Here is a 12,440-nt window from a genome sequence, read left to right as displayed (position 1 = left end):
ACTTGCACTGGAGATTGTGCAGCGAAGATTTACTAAATTGGTCCCTGGGATGAGGGGGTTGCCCTGTGATGACAGACTAAGTAAATTGGGCCTATATTCTCTGGAGTTTAGGAAAATGAGAGGCGATCTAATAGAGACATACAAAATTCTAAAAGGGCTTGATAGGGTTGAATTGAGAGATTGTATTCACTGGTCAGGGAATCTAGAACATGTGGACACAGTCTCAGGGTAAGGGGTCAATCATTCAGGATTGAGATAAGGAGAAATTACTTCACTCAAAGGGTTGTGAATCTTTGGAATTCTCCACTCCAGAGGGTTGTGGATGCTCCATCACTGAATACATTTAAGGCTGGGATAGATAGATTTTTCTTCTGGCAGGGAATCAAAGGATACGGGGAGCAGGCAGGAAAGTGGAATTGAAGCCCAAGATCAGCCATGATCGTATTGACTGGCGGTGCAGGCTTGATGAGCCATATGGTCTACTTCTGCTCCTATTTCTTGTGCGTTCTTGTGACCATGTTTGGACCAAGCCTGAAATGTGGTCTGGAGCCAATGGTCCTGGCAGAATTGGTGAGCAGGTTATTGGTGAGCAAGTGTCACTTGATAGCACTGTCGATGACTCCCTCCATCACTTTGCTGATGATTGAGAATGGACTGATGAGGTGATAATTGTCCAGATTTGTCACTTTTTTTGGCCGTTGAATTTCCACAAAGGAAGGTATAGGGGTCTTCATGATTTATTACTAGGTCACTGTGTTAGATATTCTTTCGCTACTCATTCATATTGGGTAATTATTCGACTGAAATCCTGGCCTCCAAAACAGGGATTATAATGCTAAAGGGTCAAGGGGCATTAGGAGGGATAATGAACCATGGTCAGTCCAAGAGGATGTCATTTGTGGCTTTGATTAGGGCTGTTTCAGTGGAGCAGATACCTGAGAGATTCAAAGCTAGGAAAGATCGACCCTGATTTGGTAGGTTCAAAGACTTCAGTTCAATGAATTTGAAGAATCACCTCATGTAGTCTTCATGTCTAAATCCGACCAGAATTATCTTGGTCGTGGATTAATCCATGAGCATAACCAGTTTTCTTAGTTAAAAGATGAAGCATTTGCAAAAAGACAGGCCAGGGTTTCATAACTCCCTGATGTGGTATGACCTGTCATAGAAATGTAATGTCCACCTGAAAATCTGGAAATTCTGTAAAGAGGCTTGACTGTCTTGTAATGTTTGGACCAGCTCAGTTCCTGAAAAAGCAGAAACCGCCTGAACAAAGAACAAAGAACAGTACAGCACAGGAACAGGCCATTCAGCCCTCCAAGCCTGCGCCGATCTTGATGCCTGCCTAAACTAAAACCTTCTGCACCTCCGGGGACCGTATCCCTCTATTCCCATCCTATTCATGTATTTGTCAAGATGTCTCTTAAACGTCGCTATTGTACCTGCTTCCACCACCTCCCCCGGCAGCAAGTTCCAGGCACTCACCACCCTCTGTGTAAAGAACTTGCCTCGCACATCCCCTCTAAACTTTGCCCCTCTCACCTTAAACCTATGTCCCCTAGCAACTGACTCTTCCACCCTGGGAAAAAGCTTCTGACTATCCACTCTGTTCATGCCGCTCATAACTTTGTAAACCTCTATCATGTCGCCCCTCCACCTCCGTTGTTCCAGTGAAAACAATCCGAGTTTATCCAACCTCTCCTCATAGCTAATGCCCTCCAGACCAGGCAACATCCTGATAAATCTCTTCTGTACCCTCTCCAAAGCCTCCACGTCCTTCTGGTAGTGTGGCGACGAGAATTGCACGCTATATTCTAAGTGTGGCCTAACTAAAGTTCTGTACAGCTGCAGCATGACTTGCCTATTTTTATACTCTATGCCCCGACCGATGAAGGCAAGCATGCCGTATGCCTTCTTGACTACCTTATCCACCTGCGTTGCCACTTTCAGTGACCTGTGGACCTGTACTCCCAGATCTCTCTGCCTGTCAATACTCCTAAGGGTTCTGCCATTTACTGTATACTTCCCACCAGTATTAGACCTTCCAAAATGCATTACCTCACATTTGTAAGGATTAAACTCCATCTGCCATTTCTCTGCCCAAGTCTCCAACCGATCTATATCCTGCTGTATCCTCTGACAATCCTCATCACTATCCGCAACTCCACCAACCTTTGTGTCGTCCGCAAACTTACTAATCAGACCAGCTACATTTTCCTCCAAATCATTTATATATACTACAAACAGCAAAGGTCCCAGCACTGATCTTTGCGGAACACCACTAGTCACATCCCTCCATTCAAAAAAGCACCCTTTCACTGCTACCCTCTGTCTTCTGTGACTGAGCCAGTTCTGTATCCATCTTGCCAGCTCACCTCTGATCCCGTGTGACTTCACCTTTTGTACCAGTCTGCCATGAGGGACCTTGTCAAAGGCTTTACTGAAGTCCATTTAGATAACATCCACTGCCCTTCCTTCATCAATCATCTTTGTCACTTCCTCAAAAAACTCAAATTAGTGAGACACGACCTCCCCTTCACAAAACCATGCTGCCTCTCGCTAATAAGTTAGTTTGTTTCCAAATGGAAGTAAATCCTGTCCCGAAGAATCCTCTCTAATAATTTCCCTACCACTGACGTTAGGCTCACCGGCCTATAATTTCCTGGATTATCCTTGCTACCCTTCTTAAACAAAGGAACAACATTGGGTATTCTCCAGTCCTCTGGGACCTCACCTGTAGCCAATGAGGATGCAAAGATTTCTGTCAAGGCCCCAGCAATTTCTTCCCTTGCCTCTCTCAGTATTCTGGGGTAGATCCCATCAGGCCCTGGGGACTTATCTACCTTAATGCTTTGCAAGACACCCAACACCTCCTCCTTTTTGATAATGAGATGACTAAGACTATCTACACTCCCTTCCCTAGGCTCATCATCCACCAAGTCCTTCTCTTTGGTGAATACTGATGCAAAGTACTCATCTAGTACCTCGCCCATTTCCTCTGGCTCCACACATAGATTCCCTTCTCTGTCCTTGAGTGGGCCAACCCTTTCCCTAATTACCCTCTTGCTCTTTATATATGTATAAAAAGCCTTGGGATTTTCCTTAATCCTGTTTGCCAATGACTTTTCATGACCCCTTTTAGCCCTCCTGACTCCTTGCTTAAGTTCCTTCCTGCTGTCTTTATATTCCTCAAGGGATTCGTCTGTTCCTAGCCTTCCAGCCCTTACGAATGCTTCCTTTTTCTTTTTGACTCGGCTCACAATATCCCGCGTTCTCCAAAGTTCCCGAAACTTGCCAAACTTATCCTTCTTCCTCACTGGAACATGCTGGTCCTGGATTCTAATCAACTGACATTTGAAAGATTCCCACATGTCAGATGTTGATTTACCCTCAAACAGCCTGATTTGAGAATTCAACTTTTTGGAGCTGTCAAAGATTTTGTCAAGAAAATTTGTGAGATGGTCGGCAACATACTTGTAGCAGTGCACACTCATGCAAAGTGGCTATTGTTGAGCAATCCTACTCTTTTGGTACATTTAAACAAAAGCTCCCTACGTAAATACGATTGGCAATACAAACAACGTCATTGTGCTCTGGATGTACTGGCTGTTTCTAAACAAACAGGAAAGGGTACACTTTGGGTGGCACAGTGGCTAGCACCGCAGCCTCACAGCTCCAGCGACCCGGGTTTGGTTCTGGATACTGCAAGTGGAGTTTGCAAGTTCTCCCTGTGACCGCGTGGGTTTCTGCCAGGTGCTCTGGTTTCCTCCCACAGCCAAAGACTTGCAGGTTGATAGTTAAATTGGCCATTGTAAATTGCCCCTAGTGTAGGTAGGTGGTGGGAATATGGGATTAATGTAGGATTAGTATAAATGGGTGGTTGTTGGTCAGCACAGACTTGGTGGGCCGAAGGGCCTGTTTCAGTGCTGTATCACCCTATGACTGTGACTCTAGATTTTAAGAGGAATAATGCAGATTGAAGAGTTGTGGCTTGGAAATTCCTCTGCATCAACAAATAATGGAAACATAGACATGTTATAAATCTATCAAGTCGGTCAGATTTGATGGTCGGACCTGAATTCACTGATAAATGAAAGAGATGGGTGAAATTGGGCCTCTTGTGTCATGAAAGATGTCCAGCAACTCCTGGATATATTTCTGAGGAAGAAATCTATAATCAACATGCCCAGTGTAAATATTTCTATTAGTGCTGGCTGATTGAACAAATATAATGTGTAATTTTAAGTTACGTAACAGAAATTACCTTTCATTGGTCTGATGATAATCACAGGTAAATATTTAAGGCATTGAACCAGAAATAAATTCTGAAAGTCGCTTTTTCTTTCTTTAGTAACCTTGGTGAAGAGGCAGAACATCACAGCTCAGGAAAGCAAGAAGGGTGAGTCATAAAAATGAACGAAAGTAGTGATTAAATGATGTGAAGTTTGGGGGTTTAATGACCCGTAGGTTGCAAGCAAAAGTGAAGACTGAAAAGGGTAAGCTATATATTTATTTGTCAGAAGTCAAAATGTTCTATAACCAGTAAAGCCACTGTTACGAATCAGATTCTGATAGCACTCAACTTTTATGCAAAGTTTCTAATATTCCGATACAATAGCGAATACCACTTTGCACAAAGAATTTAACATAAATGACAGTGTTACTGAAGTAAATAAATGTAGTGCAAGCAAATGTTTTTGTGAATTCCTTGTGCTAAAAATGCATTCAGGCATTTCATCTGTTTATAATATAAGCAGTGACATTCTCCTCAAACATTCCCAAGGTTCTGTAGCTACTTATGTCCTAATTTCTTTGAGGAACTGAACAGCCGTAGAGGTGCCTCGAATTACAAGTCCCACATTGTTTTGGTAATACACCGACATTCACATTTTCATGAAAATATTCCCTTGTTGGATTGATTAAATTCTGAACACTTCATTTGCACAATATCCCATAAATGGGTGGTTTCTGCAGAGACTTGTATCTGTTGTATTGTGTTCTAAGTTTACAAGGTAAAGCTCAGACTAGCAAGACAATAATATTAAGAAGCCAGTGACATTTTGTATTGAATGAGTCATGTTATGGAAGGCCACCGTAGGGACCGGGACATTAGGAACCTTACTTGGTGTCAGCATGGCATTCATAATCACAAGACTTTTTTAATGGGTTTATTGGATGTGGGCGTCGCTGGCAAGGCCGGCATTAATTGCCTATCCCTAATTGCCCTTGAGAAGGTGGTGGTGAGTCATCTTCTTGAACCCCTGCAGTCCATGTGGTGTGGGTACACCCACAGTGCTGTTCGGGAGGGAGCTCCAGGATTTTGACCCAGTGACAGTGAAGGAAAGGCGATATATATTTCTAAGTCAGGATTGTGTGTGGCTTGGAGGGGGACTAGCAAGTGGTGGTGTTCCCATGAATGTGCTTCCCTGTTCTTCTAGGTGATACAGGTTTGGAAGGTGTTGTTGAGGGACTTAAGTTCACATTACCTGCCTTCCAACAAAAGGTTTCTAGGGACGTTTCATGAAGTGAGTACTGTAAAGCCACCATTTATTTCCATAAAGCTCTACTGTTAAATAGACTGACAGTTCTGGCCACCAGAAAGTTAAATTTAATCTCCCAATCAATTCAAAATCTATCAAAATCTATGCATAATGGGTAAAAGAAATGTTGCTGTGGGCCTACCGATTTTTCTCAGACAGGTTAAGCAAAGGCTGGGCGAGATGCATGAACTTTTATTTTATGTCCTAATTCTAATTAATCTATAATATATTCAAAACCTGATAAAAAGTGATTGATCAGGTTCCATTATAAGTCGCTAAGTTTTATTCCTGCAGTCTGTGGAACTTGTAAAAGTCTTGGTGCTATCCAACAGTATGACACATACAAAAACACTTACCCAGAGCTGGTCTTCATGGCTTGAACGATTTGTTTTTATGAAGGCACCATAATATGTCGCAATATTCCTATGATGAGAATACTTCTTCAGCATATTAATTTCTAGCTTAATTTCCTCTTCTTCATCCTGTTTTATAGGAAAAATGCTTAATATTAATTGACTTGGTCCAGAATTTGCAGGGTTTTTGATGGTGAATGATCAGCATTCTGAAACTGAGCTCAACATCTGGACTTAGTGCAAGCGCAGACTAACGCAGGAATCCTGAAGAGTTACGGTCTGGCATTCACTGCTCTGCCACAGGCTGTGCTGTGTCACCAACCCCTTACACACCACCAGCATTGGCAATCATTGAAATCAATTGATCTGATGAGAACTTTTGCTTTTCCACTCTATCATCACTGTTAGCAACCCCATAAAAAGTTATGCTTTGCTCAATGTTGTGGAACTGAGATTTTAACAATGATCTGAGTAATAATTACTGCTGAACAACCAATCTGGCATTGAAACAATTGTGGAATGTTGTTAAATTTCTCCATTCTGATTGAAAGCTAGATTTTTGTTAAACTAGATTTATTTAAATAAAAAAATGTTATTTCAAGTTTGTTCATGAGATTTCTGCTTCTAGCTTAATCCCATGTACATGTTGCAATCTTTATTTTGCTCTCCGTAATAATTTTTTTAAATGATTTGATTTTAGTGCTTTTCATTTCCTGGTTGGCTGTCTATGAGAGTTCTTTAATGTAATTGGCTACTATGACAGCTTGATGACATCACTGCAGCTCCATGGTGGGAATCCTCATCAAACAATGCTACAATCAATTGCACAGTAAGAGAAGTAAAGTTCTCGCCACAGAAATTGTGGGTTCTTTGGGCGCAGCTTTCTTTGAGGTCTACGCCAATCACCATTGCTTTGCTGCTGATCTCAAATTTCAGACCATTTTCTTTGAATATAGCAACAGTAACTTAAAACAGTCTCTAAAATTGCCTCACAAACCCCAATCACTAAGCCAAACAAAAAGAAACAAAGACTTGCAAGGAGAGCGTAAAGTGATTTATGACTTTAGCCCCTTATACGGACTAAATCAAATCAAGCGTACATCCCTATGAGTCTCCTTTAATTAAGTTCAAACTACAGACACTTCTTTGGGTCTGAAAAACTGAACTAATCTTCCCTCAAAGAAAGAAAACTAACAGAGAATATTACTCTCTTTCGGATAGCCTATGGCAAAAAATAATTATAGCTAAGTCATAAATATCCCAGATATTATAAGGGTCTGGGAAACTCTCTTTAATAAGTATCTCCCCACTTCAGGAGACACAGAGAGGGGGTTCTTGTTGTTGTATATGGAGTTGTTGCTACATGAGATGATTTATTATCTCTTATATATTTATTAAAGAATTGAACATGCAAGACACTTTAAGTGGTGAAGTATACTACAATATCAAAGATTTCTAAACATATCTTATTTCTAAAATAGAATCCAAAAGTTCAACCTTGACAATGTTACTGCAAAATATCTTAGAATATCCATCAAAATTCAAAGTAAATTGTTACCTTAAATTCCCCGAGTAAGCCTCCTGCTTAACAAGACAAAACACTCTCGTTTAAGAGCAGAATTTTCTTGTCATGCTGTCAGCCGTTCTTACCATCGGCTGAGAAGCATTGATGAGGAATTTCAATATCTCTGATTTTTCGATTCAAAACTCTCACATTTAAACTGTTTCTAATCTATTAACTCATCTTTTGGAATGTAGGTGTTACCTTTCTGTGCGTGCTTTCCCCCCTTTCATTATCCATATATGGTAATATCATTAGCTACTTATTCCCAATTAATTATCTGCTCAGAATTCCCTTCTCATGAAGTTGAGCTTTTATCTGGTCAAAATGTTTGTAGTGTTTTATGGTAACACTAAGACTTAATTTTATAAATGTGTCTTATACTTAAAAGATTTTTAATTAAATTTATGCAGTAACTGTTTTTTCCTTTTTGGGTTAAATTGGGTTTACGTGGCATCTGTTTTTGTAGGTAACATTCCATTTTGTGATTGATCATCTGTGATGGTTCTCTGATGGTACCTTGCACCATCTCCTTAAGTCAGTCTGTCTATATCACTAACATTATCAACTAATTAGGATTATAGTTATCGGTGCAGACCACGTACAGCAATTGTAACAGGGATGTTCATGGATTTTTAACTCTGCCCTTAAAGGGAATTTCAGTGAGTCTTGAAAACTGACCATTTATTCAATCTCTAATTCTAAAAGGTATAATGTATTAATTATATCTAAATTCTACCTAATTAAGCTTATTATACCTATATTCCATCACAAGATGTTCCAAAGCACTTTACAGCTGAGGAACTACTTTGGAAGTGTGATCACTGCTGCAATGTAGGGAAGGCAGCAGCCAATTTGCACACAGCAAGCTCCCACAACCAGAAATGTGATAATAACCAGATGATCTGTTTTCGTGATGTTGGTTGAGGGATAAATGTTGGCAAGGGAGGATTGAACAAAGCGTGTCAACATGGATAAAATATAACAGAGATCAATTCATACTGCACATGGTTGTGCAGCAATTATCTTCATTCCCAAGAGTGGTGTGTGTATTTTGTGATTTTATTTCTTTTTGTAACTTTTTTTATGATATGTGCCAAGTAGGAACAAACTACATGCTGACAAAATAGAAGCAGCTATTTGGAAAGTCAATCGCATAAAGATTAATCGCTTACATTTTTCCTGGAATGAATATATTTAAGTTATGGAAGTTACCTAAACACTAATAATTAATTCCTTTGCAGGAATTTTAATTTTTCTCTATGTTCTGCCCTTAAAGAGAAAGTAAAGCCAAGAGGGGAATGGAAATACTATCCATGGAACATACTGACCACTCATATCTATTACAAATGCAAGCTGCACTCATGGTGATAACTCACCAGTTCTGATGAAAAGTCATCGACCTGAAAGAGTAAATCTTGCTTCTCCCTTACCACAGCTGCTGCCTAATCTGCTGAGTGTTTCCAGCATCTGCAATGTTTTACTTTTGAACTCATGTTGATGGTAGTTTTTGGATCTCCAATCTCACCGAGATCATATGATCAGGCAACATCATTTACAAAGCGACTGCATTCATTTGTACAAAGTTATTACCTCAAACAATAGCAACTTTTCCCTGCTGTCGGCAGCCAGACTTATCTGGAGCATCACCTCCCACGGCCTTCTAACTCAAGCACCAACTGTGGTGTAAGCGAATAGAACCGCTTTGTAACATATATCGTCAGAGCATAACAACTAACCAAATGTGGAGAACCAAAACTTGTACAACCTTCAACTCGTTAGCAAATACTATTTACCACCTTCATTCTATCACACATCAGGAAACACAACATAAGAAAATGAACATATGGAAACGAAGGGCAGGAAAAGACCAACTGGTCCCTCGAGCTTACCCCATACTCATGATGGCTGAGCATTATGACTATACTCTTCTGACTGCCCACCAATCCCCATCCCCGCAGCAGCCATGTAATCTCCTGGGAGAGGCAAAAGAAATTAGGGCTAGTAAAGAATTTTCCAGACTTCTTTGATTCCTCTCTGATTCCCTTCAAACAATTGAAACCAGTCCAGGAGGTCACATTGAGCACTCTCAGCAGTCCTCAATATTCATGAACAGAGATGATGGAAATTGAGGTTGCACAGCTTGTGATTTTTCACTCAGTAATTTTAATGAATAGAAAATCCAAGGGTTCACACCCGAGATTTCCTATGGCACATTACTGAAGATTATCGCTTCTTCTGGCAAGCATGGGAAGTATTTCACAACACTGCAATTCAATCCAAACAAAAGCACTTTACCCCAACAGTGACTAGTTTTCAAAAATGTACCATTTGTTGTTCATACATTGAGTTCTGCAGGATTTTATATTTACGTGTGATGACTAAAACGAGTAATGCTGGTTTGGCACAATATGGCTGGTTGTGGTCGAAGATATCAGAATTTAGGCAGAGTTCGAGATGTTCATGAAGCTGGGGTGAAGGGTCTATTCACCTTAGCAGAGAGGTCAGTGACGAGGGGGCATAGATTTAAAGTGATTGGTAGAAAAATTAGAGGGGAGATGAGGAAAACCTTTTTCACCCAGAGGGTGGTGGGGGTCTGGAACTCACTGCCTGAAAGGGTAGTTGAGGCAGAGACCCTCAACTCATTCAAAAGGAGTCTGGATATGCACCTCAAGTGCCGTACGCTGCAGGGCTACGGACCAAATGCTGGAAGGTGGGATTAGAATAGGTGAATCGTTTTTCAGTCAGCACAGACATGATGGGCCAAGTGGCCTCTTTTTGTGCCTTAAATTTTCTATGATTCTATTCTATGAGTTATGTTCATTTGTTAAAGTCATGGAAACCAAGCCAAAATATTACATTTCTTACAAGAATAACAACTTGTATTAATATAGCCTTTGATGTAGTAAAATGTTCTAAGGCACTTCACAGCAGCGTTATCAAACAAAGTTTGACACCGAGCCATATAAAGAGATATAAGGGCAGATGACCAAAAGATTGGTAAAAAGAGGTAGGTGATAAGGAATGTGTTAAAGGAGGACAGAGCGGTAGAGAGGTTTAGGAAGGAAATTCCGGAGCTTGGTGCTGAGGTAGCTAAAGACATACCCACCAATGGTGCAGTGATTAAAATCAGGGATGCTCAAGAGGCCAGTATTGGAGAAGTGCAGATAACTCGGAGGGTTGTGAAGCTGGAGGAGATTATAGATATAGGGAGGGCTGAGGCCATGGGGAGATTTGAAAACAGGGATGAGAATTGAAAAATCGAGGTGTTGCCTGACTAGAAGCCAATGTAGGTTGAGCACAGTGGTTCTGGGTGACTCCAGGACTTATCCAGATATTTACCACAGCTTATAAGGTGAGGTCAGGAAATGGGGTTTGTACCAGCAGACAGAGGCTGTTTAAACTAACACTTAACTTAAAGTTTGGCTAGAAATGCACCCACTGTTCAACTCAGGGAGCTAAACCAGCAGAAGAGAAGATTTAGTGGGGAGTAAGAGCAACGAATGGCAGTAGATGGCCATGGATAGACGAGGACAGTGAGGAGTTCTCTAGGGAGCTGACTGCCCAGGAGCCATCTTGGTTGGTGGTATTTCTCTCAAATCTGGCTTCAAATTCCTGGCTTCACTGGACGGCAAGAAGATGCTTCTGCGTTGGACTGCATTTGAAAAATGCAAAACTCTGCTTCTGTTTGTAATCTGCTGCCTTTTCAGTTTTTCCGATCTGTGAGCTGTGGTAAAGATCTGGAAAAATCGACATCTAGATTCTCTTTGAAACCTAGCTTCAAATTTCTGGACTTATGTCAACATCAACAAGACGCTTTTGCTCGAGACTACACTGGCTATAACGTAAAACCCAACTTTGTCTCTGAATTGCTGCCCTGTTGTGATATTTAAAATAACTCTGATCAGTTTACCGCCCTTCCTCCGTCACTGCCGTGTTTTAGAGACTTCAGCCTCCTGAGCCTGTGAGCCTATCACTGGCCACTGGTTATACCGGTTTTTCTGTTTCAGCCTAATCCTGCCAGCTGCATGAGGGGTCCCGGGGAGCTCTTGTCACAGGAGCCCTTGGAGCAGGCTTTCAGCTACCCCTTCAAGAACACCCTGACACAGATCCACACAGCCTGCATCTGGGCTCGCCAGCTGGACATGCTGGCCACGTGTACATATTAGTCCCTGTCTGTGTAGTGAAGCCTGGTCTCCAATCGTCTCGGCCATTCCTGCCATTGGACAAAGACCTTGCTTCGCTTGGACCGTGTGGTAGTCGGTGTGCAACGGCCATCCCACATTAAACGAACCCACGCACAGGCATCTTCCACCTCCTTAAAATGAATTTCGGGACCTGGAAAATCAAGATTGGATGATTCAGTTACCTAAGGATCCACAACCCTGGAGTGGAGGAAAGTCATCCTCATTCCTGAGGGACTGCCTAAGAAGAATGAGATTTGGTGCAAGTTAGGACTCACGAGTTGGGCAGCAAAGTTTTGGATGAGCTCAAGTTTGCAGAGGATCGAGCGTGAGAAGCAGGCCAGGAGTGCATTGCAATAGTCAAGTCTTCTTCTTCTTTGGCCTCCTTGTCTCGGGAGACAATGGGTAAGTGCTTGGAGGTGGTCAGTGGTTTGTGAAGCAGCGCCTGGAGTGGCTATAAAGGCCAATTCTAGAGTGACAGACTCTTCCACAGGCGCTGTAGATAAAATTGGTTGTCGGGGCTGTTACACAGTTGGCTCTCTCCTTGCACTTCTGTCTTTTTTCCTGCCAACTGCTAAGTCTCTTCGACTTGCCGTTCTTTAGCCCCACCTTTATGGCTGTCCGCCAGCTCTGGCAACTGATTCCCACGACTTGTGATCAATGTCACAGGACTTCATGTCACATTTGCAGACGTCTTTAAAGAGGAGACATGGACGGCCGGTGGGTCTGATACCAGTGACGAGCTCGCTGTACAATGCGCCCTTGGGGATCCTGCCATCTTCCATGCGGCTCACATGGCCAA

The 12,440-nt window shown here is 41.8% G+C and overlaps 1 protein-coding gene across 7 annotated transcripts in view; it reads right to left on the bottom strand.

The window, feature by feature from the left end:
• The window catches only part of si:zfos-2326c3.2 (mitogen-activated protein kinase kinase kinase kinase 4), a 337,746-nt gene that overhangs the window by 212,188 nt on the left and 113,118 nt on the right, over positions 1–12,440 (bottom strand). For all 7 annotated transcript variants that reach the window (XM_068047141.1, XM_068047135.1, XM_068047137.1 and 4 more), the window contains one exon: positions 5,897–6,022. In XM_068047141.1, coding sequence (XP_067903242.1) covers positions 5,897–6,022 — 126 coding nt within the window. The remainder of the gene's footprint in view (positions 1–5,896; positions 6,023–12,440) is intronic.

This window comes from Heterodontus francisci, chromosome 15 (assembly GCF_036365525.1).
Source record: "Heterodontus francisci isolate sHetFra1 chromosome 15, sHetFra1.hap1, whole genome shotgun sequence".
Lineage (NCBI taxonomy): Eukaryota > Metazoa > Chordata > Chondrichthyes > Heterodontiformes > Heterodontidae > Heterodontus > Heterodontus francisci.
The sequence above is the reverse complement of the archived record's forward strand: the minus strand, read 5'-3'. Positions and strand labels throughout refer to the sequence as shown.